At 38.5% G+C, this 27,168-nt stretch overlaps 1 protein-coding gene across 1 annotated transcript; it reads right to left on the bottom strand.

Moving 5' to 3' along the window:
- Positions 1-18,444: 18,444 nt before the first annotated feature.
- Positions 18,445-25,993, bottom strand: apobec2a (apolipoprotein B mRNA editing enzyme, catalytic polypeptide-like 2a). The gene is made up of 4 exons (XM_086168975.1): positions 25,643-25,993; positions 22,745-22,969; positions 21,034-21,342; positions 18,445-18,831 (listed from the first exon to the last, which is right to left on the bottom strand). Exons 1-3 carry the CDS (start codon positions 25,858-25,860, stop codon positions 21,039-21,041), a joined length of 747 nt encoding a protein of 248 aa, XP_086025101.1. The 5' UTR covers positions 25,861-25,993; the 3' UTR covers positions 18,445-18,831; positions 21,034-21,038.
- Between the last annotated feature and the right edge of the window lie 1,175 nt (positions 25,994-27,168).

The raw sequence follows: 27,168 nt of genomic DNA, 5'->3' as shown, positions 1-27,168 counted from the left end.
TCTAGCAGGTAGAATGTGTGTGTGCCACGCAGCTTACAGTAAACGGCGTGGTAAGTGCCAGAAAAAGAAAGAAACAAAGCGGGAGGGCCCTTTTTTTACTGCAGTGATCTCAACACATTGTCTGAAGATAAATAAGAACTGCCATTAGGCCCCTCCCTTCATTACTTATTAAACAAGCCTGATATACTTTCATTTTATGTGACACATCATCAACAATTCAATTATGCTGGATTAAATCTCACAATAATGCTGCACAAGAGTCAAAAGTCCACCCATGCTCAATGTTCTTCAGCATTTACAAGTACATGTAATATTCCATTACTATTTTCAATTTGATTTTAATATTGAATTAAAAACAGCATCTGAGCATCTAAAGTGTCAGCATCTGAGAAGGGCAAGCCTCTCATCACACTTTTACATTATACATTCATGCTTGGGCTTTGGGAACTGAGAAGTTTGGGCATTAAAACATAAGTGGAAAGACACAAGGAGAGAAGAGCGTGGGTGGGACACTTGCTGTGTTGGAAAAATCATCCTACTCCCGAAACCAGGAGAAGAATGGTATTTGCAGCATGAATAGGGGAAATGCCCACTGAAAAGCCATTTGTTCCTCTCACTTATGTCCGTTGTTTAATCTTACACAGTCTTTTGTTATTCATTGTAACTGTGGTCCCAACTAGTTCCACACATATTGTATAATTCCCATTATAGAACATTTTCAGAGGCTTATTGATTTGAGCACCCAAACCAATTTTGCCCTGTTCATTTTGAAGTTACAACTGTATTTTCAGCTGTGTGTTTAAGTTATGAATATTTGAGTGATACACAGTAAGTATACAATACAATATGTGCAGGTGTTTCAGGGGTAATTTCTTTCGTGTCAGAATTATTATTATATGATATTCTCTTTATCCTCCACCACCATAATTTTCGATACGAATAAAGAAAGTGATCCATTTTTCTACATCAAAAATGACTTCTGACTCTGCTCAAGGTTTCCAATTCTTTAAATTTGACCTGCTGGTAAGAGCACGTTTCAGTCGCTCAATCTTTTACACCATTGTAAGTATTGTAAGTATTGATGTAACTCTTTGAAAATACTTTTTATACTTACACTTACAGTTATATTACATTATTGCTCCTTTCATCCAAAACTTTATTTTACTAACTAACTAATTCACATTTACCAACTCTCACGGAACATTTTTATCACCTTTTCGTATCAAAAGGCTTTATACTCAATTTTTAAATTCACATACGAACACACTTTTGGCAGAAGAGCTTCAATGCAAGGTCTTACCAGACCACCAGAGGCAACTTAGGGCAAAGTGTCTTGCTCAAAGACACTTCAGCATACAGATAGGAGGTGATCACCTACTGATCAGCCCACCAACTTTCTGATTGATCCCTAATCACCCCTAAAAAGTAATATCAGAAACCTGTTTGAAAACCCAAGTTTGTTCTCTCTGTTTTACTTATTCATTAAATATTTGAGAGCGATGTTGCAAAGTATTCCGATTTAAAATTGCATTCCATTCCTGTGGATACGAAAGTTGACATCATATTCAATTTCTGGGGTGTAAAGTCTGGTAAAGTAATGTCTATGTATTAATCATAGCCTGTTTGGAACTTTACTTATAAACACATACGTCTGAAAAGTTAGCCTTTCACTAACTCGGAAAAAACTGCCAGTTTTCAGCAATTTTGTGGATTTATTTTACCACACAGAAAAATAAGAATTCCCACATTATCACTGGCCGTAGTGGCTAATAACTGGGCAAGATGGATATGAACGTTGGTAACGGATATTAAGAGTGTCGCCATCAATTAGAAGGAGTTAAAAATACAGAGTTTAAATATGAATTAGCACAAATAACAAACATCAATCAAAGTGCAGGCTCATCACAGATGCAAGTAAAAAATGATTTGTTCATGTCAGGTCGGATTCTGAATATTGTTTTACACAAACATGTTGTATCTGCCTCTCTGGTCATCAAAGATATGCCTAAGAGGACCAGTAAGACTACTTCACGAAAAATTCCATTGTGCATAAAGGAAACACCAAAAGATTGTGACATCACGGGGAAGTTTCCTGGTAATCACAGTTCTAAAGTTGGCATCTCCATGTATTTACCAATGTATCTATCTATGTATGTATCTCTCTCCCTCTCTCGCGCAGGTGCACCTGTGCTGTACTTTAGAATGACAGAAGGGCATTGTGTGGGGGATCACAAACGGGACTGTTTGCTTCATTAATTAGGCCCAAGGTTTTCTGGTTTTTCCAGTCGTTACAACCTGTGTGTTGAATTAATAAGCATTATCTTTTAATGGACTGACGGACGGACGGACGGACGGACGGACGGACGGGCGGGCGGGCGGGCGGGCGGGCAGACGGACGGACGGACGGACGGACAGACAGACAGACAGACAGACAGACAGACAGACAGACAGACAGACAGACAGACAGACAGACAGACAGACAGATAGACAGATAGATAGATAGATAGATAGATGGATAGATAGATAGATGGGCGGATGGATGGACAGACGGACAGACGGATGGATGGATCCAGCCCAGCGACTGACTGGCAACCAGTCCAGGCTGTACCTGCCTCCCATCCAATTATAGTTGGGATAGGCTGTAACATCCCCTTGCGAGCCTGAGGACAGGATAAGTGGCAGATGATCCATTGTCTGCCATTTACCCGGGTCATGGGGGCAGCAGCTGGATCAGAGACCCAGACTTCCCTCTCCCCAGCCACTTGGTCAGTTAACAGCTTCATCCCTTGCTTCACGCAAGCGCTCAGAAAACCCGTCCTCAAGTCTGATGACATGGCCACAAAGTCGGTCACTGAACTGCTGCCTAAGGTCCAGTAACAGAACTGCACTCAGTTTCACATCAGGGGGAACCATTCCTCCCAATCATGCCTTTCCAGGTCTTGCTGTCACTGCCCATGTGAGCGTTGAAGTCCCCCAGAGTCCCCCGACAGGAGTGCTCTCTCGCAGCCCTAAAGAGGGTGAGTAGACTGAACTGCTCTTGGGTGCATAGGCACACACAACGGTTAGAACCCATCCTCCAACCTGAAGGTGGAGGGAGGCTACCCCTTGTGGTGAGTGCTTCTGCTTCACCGCAAGAAGGATCCTGTTTCGATTCTGACAGGGGACCTTTCTGTGAGCAATTGGAAAAAATGGGAAAACTGCCCCGATGTGTGAATGTGAGAGTGAATGGCTTTCCGTCTCTACATGTGGCCCAGGGGTCATAACCCAGCTGTTGCCAGATGGCAACTACAGTTGGACCGGAAATATTTGGACACAAGTGTTGTTATTTTAGCTGTTTATAAAAACCAATCCAGGATGCAATTATATAATCAATATGGGCTAAAGTGCAGACTCTCAGCTGTAAATTTGAGAGAATTCACATCCATATTGGAGCAAGGGTTTAGGAATTACATCTCTTTAATACATAGCTGCCTGTCTTTTTAAAGGACCGAAAATAATTGGACAATTGACTCAAAAGGCTGCAAAAAAAAAAAATAAGACTGCATGGGCTCTTCCCTCGGTGACCTGTCATCAGTTAAAAGGTCTGGAGTTGATTCCTGGTTTGGCTTTTGCATTTGGAAGCTGTTGCTGTGAACACACAACATGCAATCAAAAGAGCTCTCAATGGATGTAAAACAAACCATCCTGAGTCTAGAAAAAAAGCAAAGAGTTGCGGCAAATATAGATGGATAAAGTTGATGACCCATACAATGAAGTTAGGGGAAAGAGTAGTGGAAACTAGACCGAGAGCAGAAATCAGCATTTGTGAAGAGAAAAAGCATATGACAGGGTGCCAAGAGAGGAGCTCTGGAATTGTATGAGGAAGTCTGGAGTGGCAGAGAAGTATGTTAAACTGGTGCAGGACATGTATGCTAGCTGTGAGACACTGGTACGGTGTGCTGTAGGGGTAACAGAGAAGTTCAAGGTGGAGGTGGGACTCCATCAGGGATCAGGTCTGACCCCCTTCTTGGGATGGTGATGGACAGTTGACAGATGAGGTTAGAAAGGAATCTCCATGGACCATAATGTTTGCAGATGACATTGTGATATGTAGTGAGAGCAGCAAACAGGTAGAGGAAAATCTAGAGAGGTGGAGGTATGCTCTGGAAAGGAGAGGAATGAAAGTTAGTCGCAGCAAGACAGACTATACCTGTATGTGTGTGAATGAGAGGAACTCGGGTGGAACGGTAAGGCTACAGGGAGTGGAGATCAAGAAGCTGGAGGATTTCAGGAACTTTGGTTCAACAGTCCAGAGCAACGGAGAGTGTGGAAAAGAGGTGAAGAGACGGCTCCAAGCTGGTTGGAATGTGTGGAGAAAAGTGTCAGGGGTACTATGTGATAGAAGACTGTCAGCCAGAATAAAAGGAAAGGTGTACAAGACAGTGGTGAGACCAGGGATGCTGTATGGCCTGGAAACTGTTAGGAAACTGTTACAATGATGGAAAGACAGGACGCAGAACTAGAGGTTGCAGAGATGAATATGTTGAGGTTCTCTTTGGGAGTGACCAGGATGGATAGGATCAGGTTTGAGTCTATCAGAGGAAAAGCACATATGAATTGTTTTGGAGAGAAGCCAGACTGAGATGATTCAGTCATGTACAAAGGTGGAATAGAGAATATTTTGGTAGACGGATGCTGGAATTGGAGATGCCAGGCAAGAGGTCAAGGAAGACCAAAGAGGAGATTTGTGGACGTAGTGAGAGAGGATATGAAGGTACTTGGTGTGAGAGAGGAGACACAGAGAATAGCGTTAGATGGAGAAAGTTGATTCGCTGTGGCGACCCCTGAAGGGAATAGCCAATAGAAGAAGAAGAATTGTTATGTCGCACTGAACAAAGACCACGTAAACAATGCATGTATCTGTTTACCTCAGATACATTTTTTTCCAGTAAGGCACCAAAACTTCATATCTTTTAAATCTGTTGACCTGTCTTCTCTTTGTTTTCTGCTTTTTGTATTCATCACCCAAGATGTGTTTAACAGTTATGCGAGTGCATGTCACATGCAAGGGAACAAAAGCAGCCTACAGGAAAATTTCAAAACTGAATGAGATGATCTGTAGAAGACAAGACAGATAAACTAAATAAATAAAGCCAAAAGACAAACAGAAGGTGGTAAAAGATGAGGGAAGCCCAGGAAATGGAGATCAATAGTTGGGAAATTAAATTTGATATGGGAGTGTCAGACATCAGAGAGTAAGGACGTGACAAAGTTCAACAAAATACCGAACATGGGGGAAGGTTTATGACATATTGGATATAAACATTAACACTAAAAAGACATGTACTTAACATCTATCTATGTGTGTAAATATGCACATACACACACACACATATAGATGTATATACGCATATATATGCACATATTCATATACATACTCATATATCCGTACATTTATATGTATGTGTGCTTCTGTGTGTGTGTGTGTGTGTGTGTGTGTGTGTGTGTGTGTGTGTGTGTGTGTGTGTGTGTGTGTGTGTGTGTGTGTGTGTGTGTGTACTTGAAGAGCTGAAATTTTATGTTCTAAATCATTATTATTATCATCCAAGAAGGGTGCATGGAGTTGCTGTGATTCTTAGCCCTCCCTGATTGTGTTTCTTTTTTTCATATATCATTGTATGGCAATAAAGCTTCTACTCTATTCCATTAAAGGGTTTAACTTCTTTTGTTTTTGAATTACAATACTTCGTAGCTTGACAGCCTGACAGTAGCTTGCATCAATGTTATTACTAAACTCTGTATAGATATCTTATCTTTGTGAGACACTTTAACTGAAATCTGACGTAAGCAAAGGTTTTTCTGTTTTTTCAAATGGCTAACAAATCATTAATCAAAATAAGCACTAGTGAAATACGTTTTGGAGGCCACTTAGTATAATGTCTGTATATGTACACTGCATGCACAATGATATAGATATAGATATACACAATTATAAGGTATGTAATTATTTTGAACATATCCATAATTTCCAACTCCACGCTGTAGGAACTTGAATGCTTATTGGATTTATTGCATATACGGTGATGTGTATTTGAGTGACATGTAAGGATGTGGCCTAAGGAGATCAACAACCGATATCGAGGTGTGCATAATTGATAGGCAGATTCTTCTCTACCAAGAACCTATTATCCTCCAATGCTGCCATATTCCTCAAATGAAACCTACGTGAAGTACAAGGTGTTCAGTTCTCAGAGACACAGCCAAGGTAAGACAGGCTGAAACCCGACCACCTCTGAAACAATTAAGTTGGAAAGTCAAGAATGGGCCAAGGAATATCTGGAGACAGATTTTTCAGATGTTTTGTGGACTGATGGGACGAGAGTGACACTTGATGGACCAGATGCATGGGCCTGTGGTTGGATAAGTAATGGACACAGAACTCCAGTTTGACCCTGAGAAAAAAAATTGAGAATACATTGTTCTACTCAATGTAGATGGAAAATAAAGCATACAAGTAAAACAGCTGCACTACTAATTCCGTTACTGTTTGATTTCAAAACTGTTGAATTGATTAAAAATAGACAATACAGGGTGTGCACTAGTAACACCAAAATGCTACTGTTACATATTTGTACACAAGCAAATTAAACATATAAGATGATATAGCAATGGCACTTGGCGGGTAGTAGTGTTGCTTAAAGAGTAAAAAAAGGAGAGGATAGTATAATCCATTAATCCAAACCATAAATATATAAACAGCTTTTGCTGTTAATATTGGCTTAGATACTATATCTGATCAAACACTTTTTGTATCATCCAGTGCAGTGAAAAATGTACTAACATTAAAATTGACTGGACACTTAGATAAAATCTGATTTTGAAAAAATAGGAGCAAAAGATTTTCACTGCAATAGATTCTGACTTTACAAAGATACTGTTTATTCAGAATATCTTTCATTTGAGTCAAGGTTTACAGTCACGTTGATCTGGCCTCCTCCAACTCCACAGGGGTGATAATTTACCCATACTAAGGTCACTACAATTTAAATATTCTAGCTTTATACTGTCTTGATGAGAAGGTCATAAACCCAGAAGGAGATTTTATTGTTTGCGGTAATTGTCATAAAACAAAAAAAAAGGTTTAAAAAAGGGGGAGGTAATGACTGTCATTGCTAAGGAGTGGTACTGTTGCAAGTTATCCTCTGCTTTTGTATGTTATCAGCACAGTGACGACAAAGACTGGAAGCAATAAAGCAACTCAGGTGAGGAGGTCCATGTGCATGTCTTAAGATACCAAAACAAACTGTTCAAGTGACTGGAAAAGGCAAGAGGTAAAAGAGATTGTGTGAAGGCTATAATTAATTCCTGTCGAGTAAATTGCTGTCGAGCTTTACTGGCATAGTTTTGGTTTGTTGGGATTATTTCCGGCATAGACATTCTCACACAATATAGCGCAGGATATTGAAAAAAGCCTTTGGTGTGTAATTACAAGTCGATGATACTATTTACAAAAATATTCAAAATAGTTTTACTCACAGGTCATATCTAGGGCAAGGACAAATCATCACAAGATAAAGTTTTAGTTGTGGGGCATGACTTACTAGCAGGACTGCAGTGCAATATATTGTGACATTTGACAGTGACATTATTTTATCAAGTTTGTCCTCTTCAGAATCACATGTACTTAAAGTTATTAAAAAAACGTACCAGTCGCCATCTGTTGTTGGACTAGTACTTTATATTCCATTGATGCAACATCATGCAGCAAGGCCAATGTTTTAAACTTGCACTGCTAATGACTTGAATGTCATTCATTTATTAATTCATTATCTATATTAGTTAGCCTGTATGGACTGTTCACCAGTCAATCACAGGGCCACACGTAGAGACATACACACATTCTATATTCACAGGTCTGCACAATTTAGGGTCTATAATTAATCCACTGCATGTTTTTGCACTGAGAGGAACCCAGTGAACACAGAAACACATGCAGACACTAGGGAGAACATGTACTCCTACAGGAAGACCCCTGAAACAAAAGTCCAAGCTCCGACAATTTAAAAAAGAAAAAAAAGGAAAAAAAAAAATCAATACTGTACCCACATACACACGTGACCATATTTATCAGAGTATGAATTATCTTATTCTTCCTCTTGTATGTCTGATATGAGCCCTTTTTTAAGTGATAATGTGAGGTGATCCAATTTATTCACTATCCTTCCTCTACACATGACCATACCATCTCAGTCCGGCTTCTCTGACCTTCTCTCCAAAACATCCAACATTTACTGTTCCTCTGATAGACTCAAACCTGATCTTATCCATCCTGGTCGCTCCCAAAGAGAACCTTAGCATCTTCATCTCTGCGACCTCTAGCTCTGCCTCCGGTCTTTCTGTCATTGTAACTATATCCAGGTCATACAGCGTCGCTGGTCTCACCACTGTCTTGTACACTTTTCTTTCATTCTCGCTGATAGTCTCCTATCGCATCAGCAACCCTGACACTTTTCTCGACCCATTCCAACCTGCTTGAACCCATCTTTTCACCTCTTTTCCACACTCTCCGCTGGCTCAGGGTTGAAACACCCAATTATCATAGGATACTGCCTGGTGACATCAACTCTCCTTGGCTGAGGCTACATTCAAAAAAAGCGAATGAGGAGAAACATCTTTGGACGTAATAGTAATCATGAACCTTTGGGCAACCAGTGACTTCCTGTCACTGGATAGCAGTCAGTGTCTGGATGGCAACCGAGGAAGTTCGGTGACTCTAGAGAGACAGATGACCTCCAGGAAAGACTGGTGGTCATCTGTGAGTGAGTGTATTAAATTGGCAACCTGATACACAGCAGAGGGCACCAACTCAAGCTACGGTATGTAATATAAAGCAATACCCCCGGAGTTGCCTGAGAGGGGGGGAGGATGAGCGACGCAACAGAACAGACACAACGGTAGCGTCTAGGATAATGGACTGACGTATAACAAGACAGCTTGCCCAAACAACGCTAACTGAGGAGGCAATAGAAGTAATGTGCCACTGCGGAAAGATCTGCAAGAACACCAAAGGCCCTAAAATACAGCAATGCAGGATCAAATGCGGAAAGGAGGGGTCACAGATGCAGCACACAGCGGCAGCACCTGGTGGGACGCAGCTGACCAGCTCAAGAGAAGGCGTAGAGGCGTTCTTGAGAGAGACCCAAAATGATATCTCCAGAAACCAAGCCCTGGAGGTCAACCCAAACATTGACAACGCAAGAGCAACGTTGCGGCTCTGTATTGGAAAAATGTTGACAGGGGGATGATTGAGATATCATCTTTGCTATCCTCCACATGTGGTTGTGTGAGATGCTGCACTGGGCAAAAGGAAGTAAAATGACCAATATATATATATATATATATATATATATATATATTGCATATATATTGCAGTAGTGACAGACATTACTGCAAGTTTAAATATATTGCTATGTAATGAATTTGAAAGTTTTTCTAAATAATACCAGTATACATGACGACATTTTTTCATAGAGACCAAGAATTTTACCATGACATAATTATGTAATAATCTCTCTTGTCCATCCAAAGAAACCGAACCAGTCGACTGAACACAAAGGAATCGGCTTTGTGGAGACAGAAGGTGAAAGTGTCAGATTTCTGGCTTACTGAGAACAATAGTAGGTAGAGTCCCATACAACACTTAGTTGGCACACTAATATCGGATGGGAAACAACTTTAAGATTACTCTACCAACACATTAAACACGATGCCTGGTGAATTGATTCTTTTATTTGCATCCTACAAAATGCTGGTCTATTTAGATCCCAGAGTAAGGATGTGTACATTTTAAGTAGTTGGAATGCATTAACTCCTGTTTGGTTTCCATCAGGGAGTATTATATAACAACTTTCCCGAACTGGACACTCATTTGTGGAAAATGACAGACAATTGATGGTATAACTATTGTTGTTGGTTATTTTCAACAGTGATGGTTTTAGATTTTGGTCCACTATTTTGGGAATATGGCTCATTTTTCCTCTTCTTTGTTCCCAAGTCATCTAAAGGAGGTAAGATTACAAGAATGAAAGTATTTGGAAAGTTGAGCATCTATTTACCAAACTGAAACATGGAAGGAGCTGCCTGTTTGTAGCAGCCAAAGCATATAATTCCAAGAATGACACTCATTGTTGTTACAGGCATGTTGTTGGTAATAAAAGCAGTCTAAATACATCACTTATCCTATTTTTTTAAGTATCTCTTGAGGTTAGCTTTTGTACCGACATTTTTTTTCATTATCTATTTTGTTGGTCATAGAATTATTCATCTTCAGCCTTAATCTATTCTGACCTTTACCGGCAAAAGTTTTATAGATTTGAATTGTTTTATTATTTATAGTGACTTGATTTATTACCTCCCTTACTTGTTTTGATTCCAGCTTTTCAGTATAAAAATTGATTTTCATCTATGAATTTGAATACTAAAACACAAAGGACCTCAATAACTCCACGAAAAGACGCTATGCAAATAAAGACTATTGGAAATAGTATTGGAAAGCAATCAATATTTAACATCTAACACAAAGCATTTTGCCGATTACAGCGGCAATACAGATCATTTGTTTTCTTCAGGCACGTGAGGCATCTCCACAAAAGCCAAATGGAATATGTACCTTGACAAAGTTCAGAAATTAGGCCGCTGCTCTCACAGAATCATTACTCATCATATCATTTTTATCAGCTGAATTCATAATGTAGGTCACTTCAACCACATCAATGACTTAAACCTCCATCAGCTTCTACCAAAGCAATATAATGATAATACTGTTATTTAGAAAACACTTTACGTCAATCATGTCCAAAAAAGAAGCGGAGTGTACAAGAAAAAGAAAAAAAAAAAAAAAGAAAACAAATTTATCTATTATCTATTACATGCAATTGTGTTTAGAATAACACTCCATGAATCTAGTCATTAGGAATTCAAACATCAACACCATCCAACATTTCCACAAATGTAAGAAACAATAAAGCAAAACCATGCCAGCACTTTCAGTCTACTTTATGACTGTCATGATCATGACCGTGATCAAGTATACAAAGTGGACAAGTAAAAAGGAGGGTAAATGTTGTCACACACATGACTTTTTCTTTCATTCAATATATTAACCCCCCAATTTTTGGACCATTTTAAACCATTTAGATTGAGAAAGATAATCCTATTAGCAAATATAAGATAATCATTATCATAAAACTAAGGTGTGTATATACACACACACACACACACAGGAAAAAATACATACACATGACATACATATTTAGTCAGCCATGAACTGTGCTAGTTCACCCACTTAAAAAGATGATAGAGGCCTGTGATTTTATTCATAGGTGCACTTCAACTATGAGAGACAGAACGTGAAAAAAAATCCAGAAACCCACATTGTCTGATTTTTAAAGACTTTATTTGCAAATGATGGTGGAAAATGAGTATTTGGTCAAGAACAAAAGTTCATCTCAATACTTTCTTATATGGCAGAGGTCAATGTTTTCTGTAAGTCTTCACATGGTTTTCACACACTGTTGCTGGTATTTTGGCCCATTCCTCCATGCAGATCTCCTCTAGAGCAGTGATGTTTTGGCGCTGTCACTGGGCAACACAGATTTTCAATTCCCTCCAAAGATTTTTCTATGGGGTTGAAATCTGGAGAGTGGCTTGGCCACTCCAGGACCTTGAAGTGCCTCTTATGAAACCACTTCTTCGTTGCCCGGGCAGGGTGCTCGGGACCATTGTCATGCTGAAAGACCCAGCCACGTTTGATCTGCCCTTGCTGATGGAAGGACGTTTTCACTCAAAGTCTCACGATACATGGCTCCGTTCATTCTTTCCTTTACACAGATCAGTCGTCCTGGTCCATTTGCAGAAAAACAGCCCCAAAGCGTGAGGTTTCCAACCCCATGATTCACAGTAGGTATGGTGTTATTCGGATGCAACTCAGCATTCCTTCTCCTCCAAATACGACAAGTTGAGTTTTTACCAAAAAATTTCTATTTTGGTTTCATGTGACCATAGGACATTCTCCCAATCCTCCTCTGGATCATCCAAATTCTCTCTTGCAAACTTCAGAAGGGCCTGGACATGTACTGGCTTAAGCAGGGGGACATGTCTGGCACTGCAGGATTTGACTCCCTGGTGGCGTAGTGTGTTACTGATGGTGGCCTTTGTTGCTTTGGTCCCAGCTCTCTGCAGGTCATTCACTTGGTCCCCCCGCGTGGTTCTGGGATTTTTGCTCACTGTTTTTGTGACCATTTTGACCCCGCGGGGGTCTACAAATTTGTTTCTGGTGTCCTTTTGATCTTTTGTCTTGGTCGGAGTGGAGTTTGAAGTGTGACTGTTTCAAACAGGTGCCATTAATACAGGTAATGTATGGAGGATTAAGGAGCCTCTTAAAAAAGAATTTCCAGGTCTGTTAGAGCCAGAAATCTTGGTTGTTTGTAGCTGACCAAATACTTATTTTCCATCGGCATTTGCAAGTAAATTCTTTAAAAATCAGACAATGTAATTTTCTGTATTTTTTTTTTTCGCATTTTGTCTCTCATAGTTGAAGTGTACCAATGATGAAAATTACAGGCCTCTATCATCTTTTTTTAGTGGGAGAACTTTCACAATTGGTGGCTGATCCAATACTTTTTTGCCCCAGTGTACATACATATATATATTAATTCATTTATACACATAAATGAATGAAATAAAATCTCAAATGGGACCTGTTATGTTGATGAAGCCATTATATCCTGTTTTTTCCTTGTTTCATGTGTTATTTTTTGTTTGATGACATAAGTTACAATCTTCTGTATCAACTCAACATACTGCTTTTGCAATGCCTAATGAGTTTTTCAAAAGAAGGAAGCATAAGAACAGGTCACTAAAGAACACAGATATAATGGCATATTTTAACATCTTCTCAGACGAGTTTTCTCTTTCAAGACAGACAAGGGTAGAATTTAGAAATAGTAATGATCCAAAATGTTTTGGGGTTAAATGGATGACTAAAAGCTGCTCATTGTTTCGACTTGCATTGTCTCATGCAGAAAAGAAAGACCTGCATTGTGTCGTCTTTGTGTTTGTGTCCACGGCTTAGAGATAATGATAATTGATAAGCTTGGACAAGAGTCAAAAGTTTAAAGTGCTCATGTGAACAGTGACTACATGTCAGCTGTGTCTACAGCTACACGTAAATGCTTCAGAGACTATTGATGACAAGCTGATCACCCTTGCTGTCAGCAGTTGAATGTTTTACAAAATGTGAAGAAAAGAGAGGTGATGTAATTGAAGTGATTATGTGCCTGTTGTTGACATGTTCATTGTGACAGTTTACCAGATGGAATCTATGTTCTGCTTTTCATTGCTCTCTCTCTAAACTTCCCTCTCCCGTGCCACGATGCCCAGCTCCTCCAGGGGGAATAACCACCAAGCATACAATTGTTGGTCAATACAGAAAGACATATATATTTTTTATTTTTTAGTTCTTTGTTTTTTTTTTTGTTTTTTTGGGTGGTTTTTTTTTCTAGAGGATTAGTTTCTTTTTTGGGTGTTTTTGCTATCACTTAAATAATTGCACGACACACAATGAAGAAAATATCAAACTGAAGTAAAATGAAGAATTAGACTGAAAATTCAACAACATCTGATGCTGGCTATTTAAATTAAAATAAATGGTGATCCATTGTTTATATGTTGAAAACACAATGTGAAATCACATTAATTATCAAATGAGTGACATGATGAAGGGGCGGCAGGGAGGACCCAAGTCGATTCTAGCAGGGGACCTCTCTGTGTGGAGTTCGCATTTTCTCCCCATGCCTGCACGGGTTTCCTCTGAGTTCATAGCAAAAAAAAATTGCCCTGGTATATAAATGAGAGAGTGAATAGTTGCTAGTCTCTATATGTGGCCCTGCGATTGACTGGCAGCCAGTCAAGGTTGAGCCCTGCCCGATAGCAGCTGGGATAGGCTCCAGTATCCCCCACAACCCTAAATATAGGATATGTAGTAGATAATGGATGGGGACAGGATGACTGAAGTTTCCAACCAAGAGCTGCAAAAGTCTGACAAGCTTCATCTATACCCATGCTAGAGAAAGCCTATTAAAACACAGAGTAAGGATTAGATTGGTTCAGAGGTGTTGAAGGCACTGGATATTATAGAACAGGCTCAGCTAACATGCATCCTCAATGATGTATCAAAGTTGGGGACAATGCCCTGGGAGTGACAGAGCAGGGTGGTGGTCTCCATTTTCAAAAAACTGTTGTCAACCCAGAACATTCTGGAGGGATTATATATCCAGTCAGTCATGTGTCCCACTGGGGGACACTAAGGTGGTGTCACTGAGGAAAAGGACAACTGGGTCAATCTTTTCAGCTTACTTCCAAACCGACTCGACTCCTGATGCGCAGTTTGCCAAAGAATGGATGACTCTGCTATTACTTACGTAATCAAAAAGTGTGTCAGAGGAAAAGTGCAACTTAATTTATGTTTGAAGAGGTAGCTCTAGGTTTTCAAGAAATGATAACACCTATGCCACCTGCAGCAATGCATAGACCCACTGTACACAAGTCATTTTCAAAAAGTACAAGTTTGTGAAATTATCATTTGTCAAATGAATAATGTTGTTGAAATCTTCTTGTACTGGCAGCAGTTGGCACAAGAAGAAGAAATTCAAGTCCCGTTGCCATGACAAGAATTCACCATGACCTGGATGACTGAGGACTCCACAGAATGAGTAACGTTGTCATGCTCATTTTAGGAAGCATGTATGTTTAGTTCAAGTGACTGCCATACTTACTGTATGCATATCTGACAAATCCAGTAATCTATTCATTCACTATATTGCTTATTTACTGACAAGGTTTTTGGAGCCAAATTCAGCTGGCATGGGTTAGCAGGGGGATTTAACCCGGTCCACATCTACGTTTATCACGGGATCACTTAGACATAACAGACATTCACTATCTCTTTTACAGCTATGAATAATCTTGTCTTCAATTAACTGACAGCATGTTTTCGGAAGGAAATAAATCCAAACAAATACGGTGCAAGAACGGGAAAAACATGCAAAAAAATGTGCAAACTGCATGCAATAAAGCCAGAGACCAGAAACCTGGATTTGAAGTGACACAGCTCTGAGTGTCAACCACTATCTCAAAGTGGAGACCAGTTTTGTCAAAATTTATGGCAAAATGCAATAAATGCAATAATGATTGAGACTGGAATAAATATTTAACAAATGCAATACATTTAGAGTTGCACTGGTGTGTATGTACATAACTTTTGATAACATGACATCTGCTTAAGATGACCCCATTGAGTATACAAAATGGATAATAGATCAATGTAAGTGCCTAACCAATATTTTTGGCTCAGTATTATATCTGTATGTGGTAATTCGAGGAAAGTTGATCGCAGGAGATTTTGCAGGTGATGTGAATTAAACCCAAACTCAAAGTGCTTTTCGCACTACAGATAAGAATTATCGGAGACATAAAAACTGTAAAGGATATGAAACAGCAGCAACATTCAATATTCTATTTGATTAGTGTTTGTGCACAGTTGAGTTTTAAATTTGCATTTGATCACTTTCCCCACCTACAACTTTTAACCCAGAGGACCAATTGTGTAAACCTATGTAGCATGCTCATACAAATTTTCCTTTTCTTTAAATTGACCTTCTTTAAGTATGCAAATTGTGAGGTTATAAGTGTCAGTCCATTTGAATGGAAGCTCATCTGGTCTTTGGACACCACCTTTCAGTTGTGGGTCCTGAGGGTCAGTGAATAGCAATGTGCCTCTCTAATCCTGAGAGGTCAGGTTTTTGTGTAGTCACAGCTCTGAGCTCAGGTGACAATTTCATTGTTATCACTGAAGGAAAGTACTTATAAACTCAAAAGAGGAATACAGGTAAAAAGTATAATTGACCCTAATAGGAAGAGTCCTCAAAACTGAATATCCTTTTATATACCCTCATTCTTGAGAAAGCAGAATATTTCTGAATCCTGAGGTGAAAGCGACCTTTCTGAAGAGATTTAATTTAATTTCTTTTCATTTCATTTCATTTTGTATACTGCTTACCATTTGCCGTTGCAGGGCCACATATTCAGTGTAGAGTTGCTTCCCTGAGGATCCAGGTCACAGCACCAAATTGTTCCATTGGACAGGTTTCATCTGGATTGCGTGTTTTCTTCAGTGAGACCCTAAACTAAACATAACTTCTCTCAAAACCCACTACAAGCAAGCAGAATAGCAAGCTTTGTGGTGGAAATCACATGTTTCTGGACATCTCACACTGATGGAACCATCTTTTTTTCCCCTCATTCTCCTTCTCAATCTCTGCTCATTTTGACTCTCACCTGACCCCTACTGACCCCTACTGACCTCTCCTCTCCTCTCTTCTCCTCTCCTCGGTTGTTCCCACAAACTTGAATTGATATACATGGATAGTCAATCTACATTATATTAGATTAGAAGGCTTCAGGAAATGCCCTGTATGGAGCAGTTTGTCAAGATTAACCAAAAGAACATAGACTGAACCAATGTCTCTAACATTGTTCTCATGGCGCCCCTCGGGGGAAGGTCTGGGCACCTGCAGGAGAATCCAACAGATAACTTGATAAACCATAATTGTCTCACCAGTGAGCCGAGACGGGGGCATGTTGTCCGACACAAAATAAAAAAATAGGTGGATTAGGGGAACCATAATTAACACTGAGAAATATAACAATAATATTGATCAACTCTGAAATATAACCACATTAATTGCTTCTTTATTGTTTTGTTTTTTTGAATTATATATATATATATATATATATATGTATATATATATATAATTTTTATTATTTTTTATAGTCTACAAGCACAAGGCTGCCAACAAGGCAGCTCTTACTGACGGCTGGAGTGGTTGGAAAGCACTCAGAGGCAAATACGGTCTTCTTTGGAAATTTTTTACATGTGAATCCTTGGCAGCCAAAATTGTGAAGCAAATTCCAACAACTTACTAGTTTAAATATATATCTATCTTAAAAAAATAGATAGATAGATAGATAGATAGATAGATAGATAGATAGATAGATAGATAGATAGATAGATAGATAGATAGATAGATAGATAGATAGATAGATAGATAGATAGATAGATAGATAGATATCCTTTAAAAGTCAAAAGCGGTTCTACTTTAAAAGTCAGTACTAAAAGTCACATCTGCTGCCCTTCTGTGGTTGAAATCTGGAACTGCATTAACCTGCTGGATCTGCAACGTATGCTGCTGTACAGCAGAATATTTCACAAAAAACCTGTCAGTATAATTTGTTTTATTTGTGATAGATGCATGCCTGGAGCTTTTTTTACAAGGAATTTTGAGATTCAGCTACTTGGTAGCGGGGAAGTGAAGGGGTAATTTTGTTATATTGTCTAGAACTGGACTCAAATATAAAATTTCATAAATAATTGTATTTTTCTGTTTTTAATTCATTTGTCTTTTTAATGTAGCAAAATGTGGCACCAAAGCTTAGGCTTTTTTTGTCATGCCTTGATTTATTTTTAGATCAAGTATGTTAAACATATACAGAATTTCAGACTCCTACTCATTTGAACATTAGTCCCTTTTACCAGGGTTGTCATGAAAAATCTGGCTACAGCAGTTCAATGCCCACAGTCTCCAAAGATATACCTGTGCCTTGAGCAAGATAGTCTCTGATCACATTTCACAAACTGCCGCGATGTCCTAATGTTTTCATGGCAATCAGCCATGACAAATAGCAGTATTCACATAAATGTCACTACTATCACCAATTAATGTGTGTTAAACTCCTGCAATTTTGCTGAACCTGTTTTAAATCTCATCTAAAATCCATCCACTCATTGTCTGCTACTTATCCTGCACTGGGGGTTGCTGAGGCCTAGGATGGTGGAAACTATCCCAGCAGCCTGGGATGGTGGAGCCCATCTCAGCTGCTGTCAAGCGAGACGCAGGATATACTCTGGACTAGTCGCCTGTCAGTCGTAGGGCCACAAATACCAACAAACAACATTTACTTGTGCACTCACTTACTCACTCACTCGCTCACTTGCTCACTCATTCAGGGCAATTTTCCCAATTTTATGGAGGAACTATGGAGGGAACCTAAACAGACACAGGGAGAACATGCACACTACACGCAGAAAGCTCCCCCTGTCGGAATCAAATCAGGGTCCTTCGTGCTGTGAGGCCGAGGTGCTAACCATTGCACCATCGTGCTCAGACCACTCAGCTAAAATCTTTCATGCAAAATCACCAAAGCTTAATAAGCTTTTATCCTCTCTAGTTATTAGATTGAGTCCATTGAGGAGAGACATGTGGCAAACTACATTGCTCTTGCATTAGTCACCTACTCTGGAGAATATAAAAGACTGGTGGTGTGGTATGTGAACAAACAATACAGACATAAGTGAGATTAATTTATTGCTGAGAAAACAAAGTCAAATGGAGCTGAACTAGCAAAGAGTTGAAGAATGGGCCAGGTGCCATGCATCTCACAGTTCCAATGGTTTTCAATAAGAAATTTCTGGCTATAGTATCAATTATAGAAAGGCGTACATTTTATAAGTAGAATAAGTTGGCAGAAACGGAACCTTCATTTGGGATATGACAGTATGGGCAAACTTTTTATTTGTGTCCAAAAATGTATTTCTAGCAAAACAAAGAGTTGCAACTAACAGGTACTTTAGAACTAAAATATCCTAGATGAAAATAATTACATGCAGAAGCTGTGGAATTCCCTTATCATCAGTTGGTGATGATGATTGAGCCCCACAAATTCCCCCAAGGATTCCTGTTTCAATAGAGACAGTGAGAGAAAGAGAGAGAAAGAGAGATATGGGGACAGAGAGAGAGACTTTGTTATTGGATCTGCATAACGGATTTGATTATACAAGATCCAAGAATTTCTCCCTGAAAGGTATACCTTTTTTAATAGAATTTATTGCATTTTTTCGTTTTCAATTTGTTGTCCAGCCAGTTGAATTGTGTGCAACTTATATGAAAAAAATTGTTTCTCAGACGGATACATGTTGTTAAAAATATTAAGACACATACAGAGAGAAACCCTCATTCTTAAGTATCAAAAATTGAGTGAGTTTAGCTAAGGCAATTTTGCGACAGTTGGAAGAAACAAGAGGGTGCACAGAGAGCCTCTCTCTGTTTATATAGTGCAAAAATTAGATAGGTATTTAAATCCGTGTTTTATATCATTCCATAGCTGGTATGGAATGTGTACTCCAAGTTTAAGATTTTGCCAGGAGCTTAAATATTCATTAAATGTATTCAGTACTTGAGATAGTGATTTCAGATTTTGCAGCAATAGATGTTCAACTAATTCTTATTCTTATTCTTGACAATTTATTTTGTCTTAAATTTAACTCATACCTTGCTTTACAATACATTGAATATGGATCACTGGATCTGGAGTGAGATTGAAAAAAAGACAATTTGGTGGTAATTGTCCCTTGTCCTGCAGACTTGTGCCTCCACAGAGACTCATTGTTAACCGCAAATTGTTAAGTCCCCACAGACCTTCAGCTCCATTTAAACAGGATATTGCAACACAGACTGGAAAGACATGCACAATGCAAGGCTCATAAACCCTGCCAGAGGCACAGGATTGTTATGGTGTAAAAAACCCTCAGGTCAGTCGGCCAAGCATATCTTAGGTACATAATCACTGACCTGATCTGCAATATTCTTACATCAAAGGCAGTAAACTTTGCTTTAGGATTTAGCCCGAACAGATCTGAAGCACATAATGGAAGGATGCAATTACTTGAAAGTAATTGCAGATGGCTGCTATTGTGTTTTGACAGATAAGTTTTGGTCAGCACAAACTTGGATGCATTTATTTTTGGATTCACTTTAAAATCATTCCAAATAGTTAAACTACAGGGGGGGAATTGGCAAACAAACAAATGGGTAAAAACAAACCCATCCAAAAGAGTGTTTATATTTTAGTCGGACAACTAGTTCAAGCTCTTCCCGAACAATAGGAAAATATCATGAAGGGCTGGTATAACAATTAAATAAGAGATTTTTAAGATGCATTGAGGGAGGTCAACTTTTCATCATGGTCACCTCAATTTCCCAATATGTATTGAGGTTGTACATGGATGCATTTTGTGAAATGGAAATTCTCACAGAGAATTGAGGTCCTCCTTCATTATCTGCAAAGAGATTTGAATGCCAGACTTCTCAACGTGACTGTGTATGTCTATGTCAAGTGAAAGTCACCAGTGCTCTTCGGAAAATACTCCCAGGTACAGCCTGATAAGATTAAACTTTAGGCTTTAATGCAATTATTCATTAAATTGCATTATTTTACAATGATTATGTCACCATATTAAGAAAATCCTCTCCATTCATTGTGTTGAATATTTGTTAAGCTTATTAAGCTATAAATGAATGTATGGATTACATTCTTTAATGTTTTTATGCTATTCCACTTTCACTATGGAAAGTGGTTGAATTAAAAAAAGGAAAAAGACATAAATTAAAACCACACCCTTGATGTGCTGGTTAAAAAAAAGTAAATTAAATTAAACACCTCATGAACTATTTCCAATGGTTTATTTTCTTTGTTTTCAACCGCCTCCTAAGGGACAAAGGAATCATATATTCAAGTAACGTAATAATATATTATTACATGTCATCAGTAGCATTGGCTCTTGACCTTCTTACATTAGACATGTGAATTTCACTTTAATTTTCAAGCTCCATTTATATATTTATTTATTTATTTATTTATTTATTAAATTATACACTCATGGGGTACTTTGTGTGCTTTTTGCTTATTCGGTGGTTACAAAAAAAAGCATCCCTGCTACCCTACTTGCAGGATAAGCAATATATAATCAGCGAATCCATTCATTAATCAAATAAAGAAAAAAAGGGGGGAAACAAAAGAACATAATTTACATTTCAATTTTTGATTCTGCAAGGATGTACAGAAAATAAAAAGCCAAAAGGGGGAGAAATTTCCACTCACTGCTTTCACTGAAGAATTTCAGCCAGCTTGTCCTGGTAATATTCACAGTTGTCTTTGCAGTCCTCCCACAGGTTTAGAACTTGGTCCTCATTTTCAACAAATGTGTCCCAGGTATAGGCGAAGTCTAGCGGTTTCATGATCCTCAACTTGCAACCGGCAGAGTGCAGTGCCTTCAGCCCAGCCTGGATCTCTGCTTCTTCCCACTCAAACAGACGGGATGCAAAGATCGTCATTTTGATGTTTTTCTTTGCCGTTAGTACCTCTGCTATCTTCGCTGAGCAAGCAGAGCAGGGGCTGGATGAGACGTACCTGGATAAGGAATGGCTTGGGTAAATGAATTTGTACTTTCATTTACTAATCATGACATTGTAATGAATTAAAAATATGTCTGAAGTGTATATATTTTTTTTTGGTTTAGTTTTTTTTTTAATCTAACTTAATCTAGAGAAGTGAGTTTTATATCACCAAGTTTTGACATAATAATTTTGGATAAAATTAATAAATAAATATGCAAATACACAAATACATACATTTATTGCCGAAACATTAAGAAGACAGCATTGTATTAATCCAATTTTGTACGTGGTATGAATATAAAGGCTATGGAATCAGATCATTTTATTTTTAAATAATTAATCAAGAATGTAATAATCTGAAAATGTGTTAATTTTCGCAATGTCTGCACAATGATTACATTGGTTTGCAAGTCCTTGGCACATCTAATTAAGTATTGGGGTAATGAAAGTCTAGAACCCCTCGTCGTGTGTGAATTCTGATGGTACGCAATCAAAATAGTTTGAAAAGACACAAAGAAGGGAGCTCGTGTTTCACATCACTGAAGAAACGAAGACATGATTTAGGTCAGTTCTATGTGATGGACTCAAGATTTAACTGCTAACTTGAGTTTCAGAAGGACTTCAGTGTGCACAACAGGAGTAGGAGAGGAACCCTTTTCTCACTGAGACAGACAAGTGCACTTGAGTGTTACTATTTTTGCGTTGGCAGCACCAATGCCACCATTGCCGTCATAACACAGAGCCTTAGTCACAGGCCTGATTATTTATAGTGATTTAAAGAATTCCTCTCAAAAGCAGAAGTTGTAAATGTCTCATAAGTTCCTATTTTCATGGTATTTACTGACACTTGAGCTTGGAAGAAAGGAAGAAAAATGTTTGCTCAAATGAATTACAGATAACAGTCCAGACGTTATCACTACTATCTTTTTGTTATTTAATGAACTAAATAAAATATTATTGCGTAGCTGGGAAAATCAGACATCAGCAATAAAAGCTTTGTCTGTTTCATAAATATTTTGATTTCTGAGTGCTAACATGTATTGCTTCAGATAAGGTTTTTCTATTAATGAATTATTTTGGAAGGTTTGGCTGATGAATGATGTATTCAAGCTATGGCAGAAAATTGATTTACAGATGAATGAAAATCAGAAAAATATTTGCAGTAACACTATGTGTTTAAGCAGTTATTAAGTTGTTTGTAGTTACAAATTACTGCAAGCAAACATTGAAAATCTGCGAGGGATTACCAAGATACACTAGTTAGAATGTTTTACAATGTAACAGTTGGTGTCGATAAAAACAGTTGGTGTGGTTTACAGCAATGAGTTAAATACTGCCATGGTTGACAATTAGGTGTTTAATTTTTCACATTTTCTAGGCAGCGTACCATGTGACAGTTTAAGAGAGCTATGTACCAGGTAACGGTATATTTCAGGGCCGGGTCATATTCAGACAGGCATTGTGTGAAGAAGGCCTCCTCAGCATGAGACCCTGCATGTTCGTCCTCGAGGCAGCCTCTCAGCAGCCCATCGGCTGCATTTCCTTTATCCACCAGGTAACACAGGAATGTCTTATTACGACCGGATGAGTATTCCACATTCTTAAATTGGAACCTGAAGGCAAAAGGATCAATGCGGTCCCTGTATAAAAGAAAACAAATATGCAAAATACATTTTTGTCACTCTTAATGCAAACATTAGCCCACAGAAAACCATTATCAAAGAATGCATGTTCACTTCACCTCAACAACTAGGATTGAGTTGGAACATTAGTGAGAAGGAAAACATTTTTCTTGTAGTAGTTGCTCAAAAAATGGATTCATCAACTTATTAATTTAAAAAAGTTGTATAGAAGGATAATATGTAACCGCAGCAACTGTTGGGGCAGAGGAAAACATGAAGGTGATGGAATTGTAACATGTCCTGCTTCCTGCTAGAAGGGGGATTCCATAACAGCATTAGGCTGAGCTAATTTTACATCATCTTAAGGCTCAGACTAGAGTTACGGTGTATTATTATTAGACCTGTTTTAATATGACACAGCGTTGTCTCTTATAACTAGCACAGTGAATCCCAAAATATGCTTTCACCTTTTCACCTTTTCTTTATTCCTCCATGTATCATAGTTCAGTGGCACACCTTGCTCATCTTCAGATAGTGAAGTCATACAAAAATGCTGTATCTAAAAAAATTATCTTACCATTGTATAATGGTAAAGGTCCTAAAATGTCCTTTATTGAAAGCAGGGCCAGATCAGAGCATCCTCTTTGCAGCTGGGACTATCTACAGGGAGAAGGGCATTTTATCGGATAGTCCATGAAAGCATTGATGTGGAAATTAAACAATTGTGGAATGCCACTGTGATGTGATGTGTGCAATGCAAAAACTAGATAATTTAGCATCCCAGACTTTGCCACTTCACTCTATCAAGCACCACACCTTGTGCTGTTGTTCTCTGATCTCAGAGGAATTTGGGATTTTTAGATTTTGTAGAAGTAGTCACTGTTGTGTAGTGTTCACTACTGTTTAGCACAAATAGTGAGTCCACGGCTTGTTATAATTGTTTCTGCTCAAACACATGCTGGTTACTGAAGACAGAAATTGTAGTTCTGAACTGAACATTAAAAAAACATGTCATAATATTTCACAATTAAAGAAAATTCAGAGCCAATATGTTAGTTATAAAGCATATTTCACACAGGGTTTTGAGGAGCTGTGGGTGTTATTGGCTGGTCAAACGCACCAGACATCCAATATATCCATAACAATATAACTAAAATATGAGTTTTGACACAATATTTTAGAAGTGAATACTCCCTCAAATTTTAGAGCGGACTGCTCAACTTCTCACATAACAGTAACCGCACAATAACTTTCTGAGCTTACCTAACTGATTGCCTGTCACACAAAAACAGCCCATCCACTGACTGAATGTGTCTACCCCTCCATATTTAATCCTGACATAGCTGGTTGCTGGGACACAGAGTCTCTTAACTGCAAGAGACCAGACATGGTCACACTATGTATAGCCAATGACCCCAAAATGCAGCCAGTCCGATATCTTGGATAGCAATGAGACGTGTGCAGCGGTAGTGATGGAGCACCCCTCTGTCACCATGGCTGAGGGACTCAGTAGCATGGAACAGCCGTTGAACTTAATGTACATGAGGATGGGGTTACAATATAGTTGAAACTACTAATGTACATTTAGCACATGTATCAAAACAGAGCGATATATGGTTAACTATATTACACTGTCACCTTGTCGATGCCAAAAGTAACAACTTGGGATGGCAGAGCCAACATTAGTTTTTGCTTGTTAGAAAGAATGCCTTGTCTGTCCTGCAGTATAGACATTGATATTTTAAGAAAAACATTTGTAAAACAATGTCAATTGATCGCAATTTCAGCAAGTTGTCCATCACTTTTTGCTTTCCATTATCTAAAGAGGAACCTTTTTGCATGTCCCTCCCACAATTATTGCACAGTGATTAAACACTGCTGCTTTACGTGTCACCAAGGAAAACACAGTTAGAGACCTCGCCCTTGGTAACGAAAGCGTTTGATTTAAAGCTTGTTCTTGAGTCAACCAATCTCATTCCTATATTCTTGAGTGTGTGCTGACTACAGGTGCTGTAAGATAAGACACTGGTAGTCACTTAACAAATAGTTGCACATGCGGCCTTGATATATGAAAACAATGTTATTGTTGAAATTATTGATGTTTTACTTGGGACACAGATTTGCAGACAGCCTAAAGCTCAACCTGTTCATGTATGAATTTTCAGTGACAAATTCATTTCCCCATCTCCTCATAATAGTAGCCTCTTAAGGTTTGAAATTAATGTGATACAAGAATTACTGATTAGATTTATAAACAAATTATTCTCCACTCTAAATATTAAATAGATATTTTGTCTCATTGCATTTCCTGTGAGATGTTTACTGCCAAATTATAGCACACCGCATCTATTTTAGCCTAAATATGTTCAGTTGGTGACAAGTGTGCCTCACCTTTGGCAAGAAAAGGTTAGGATTCATTTCAGCACTCCTAAATGTCACACAGTCAATTCACATCAACCTCATATACTATGTGTCAGAGGATGCCATTTTGAGGTCCCCTTTCTTGCAAGCTGATGAGATCAGGGAATTGGATTAGAGTAACGCTGACAGAAAAAAAAAGATATATTATTATTATTATTATCAATGATAATAATTGTGATAATAAATACACTTTGTAAATCAGTGAAATGCACAACAGTCACTCAGGCGCACTCATCTGCTTGTCTGTGGATAATATAGATATGTACCTACCCTGCAATGATTTCAAATGGAGGGAGTTCCATTGGCTCAACCTGATCTTCTCCATTTTGACCATCAGCAGCTGCACCATTGGTGGCTGCTCCTTCAGCTGATGGCTCAGTTGTTTTCTCATCTTCAGTCTTCACTTCCGTTACATCCTTTTTTTTTTCTGGTGCCTCTTTTTCTTTCCTCTCTTTTCTCCTCAGGAGCATTCGACTTCTGTCTGCCATGTCCAATGACTATATCTAAAGAATTTAGGAAAATAATTCTGTAAGGTCACACTAAAGGCAAGGGATGAGTGCAGAAGACATGAAGCAACAAATAAATAACAGGGAACAAGCAAAGAAGAAAAGGGGAAAGAGTGAAGAGGGAGGAGTGGAATGGTATACAGGGGAGGGGTGAGCAAAAAAAGGGTCTGGTTGAAGAAAGGGGTTTAGGGAGAGAGGAGAGAGAGGGAGAGATTTATTTATTTAAAATTGTAAACATTTTATGTGTTCTGTATCATTCCAAGGCATAACAAAATAGAGTCTTGTAACAAACCTAGTTTGTTTCAGCAACTCGACAGTTCAGATTCCTTAAAAATGATGAGCGGAATTTCCCTAATTTTCAAACACTGAATATCATGAGGCTTCAGTCTAAAAATAAAACTTCTGGCATTGGCCCTTAAAGGCCCATATCTGTCAAAGTCTGATGGACACACTCAAGCAGCTGCAGATTAGAGACCCACCAGGTCTATTTAAAGACCTCCAGGATGGGGGGGTCAGTGTGTCAGCACTTGTGTGTGTGTGTGTGTGTGTGTGTGTGTGTGTGTGTGTGTGTGTGTCTGTTAGCTTTGAATTATCTCTTTTTTTCTGTTAAACATGATATATGTGCAGGAGGTAAAAACACATGTTCTGTCCATAGCAGCAGTTGTGTATGGAAGGAATTTAATATAAAGAGAAGAAAATGTGTGCTTGTGAAAAATAATGTCACATTCCATCACTTAAACAACGCAAGTGCACCGATATCCATTTAAGTTAAATTATGCAAAACATTTCATGATGCACTATTTCTGAGAAAAGCAATAACAGAATTAAAACCATAATAAGAAAACAACCAAATAGTGATGATACTGAAGCCTCAGCCTCAAACTGGTACCTATTTCAATATTGAGACCCAAAACCCAGAGTCATGGCCTTCACGAGCACAATGAGACCATCACCAAGCATATCCTCATCATTCATTAAACGTGTGGTCCTTGGAGATGTGCTTGCCTTCATTCTTTAAGAAATGACGAGATTTGCCGTTTACTTATCTGAGCAAGCTACTATGGAGACATAAAACAAGATGTCCATTTGGTCAACAAATACATTAGAGTTGTATGGTCTGATAAGCTGATCTTACAAAAGATATGGTTGTTACATGCACTAGTCCTGCTCTGCTTAGCACTAGCAGATGCCAGGTATTGGCCTGACAGTGAGCAGTTGGTAAATGCTTACATATTATCCTATATAAATAGAAAGGCATATAAATATCTACTGTACTACCCATTAAAATCT

Source organism: Fistularia commersonii, chromosome 21 (assembly GCF_037954325.1).
Source record: "Fistularia commersonii isolate RoL2024-O1a breed Wild chromosome 21, RoL_Fcom_v1.0, whole genome shotgun sequence".
Lineage (NCBI taxonomy): Eukaryota > Metazoa > Chordata > Actinopteri > Syngnathiformes > Fistulariidae > Fistularia > Fistularia commersonii.
Note: the sequence above shows the minus strand (reverse complement) of the source record. Positions and strands in the feature narration are given on the sequence as shown.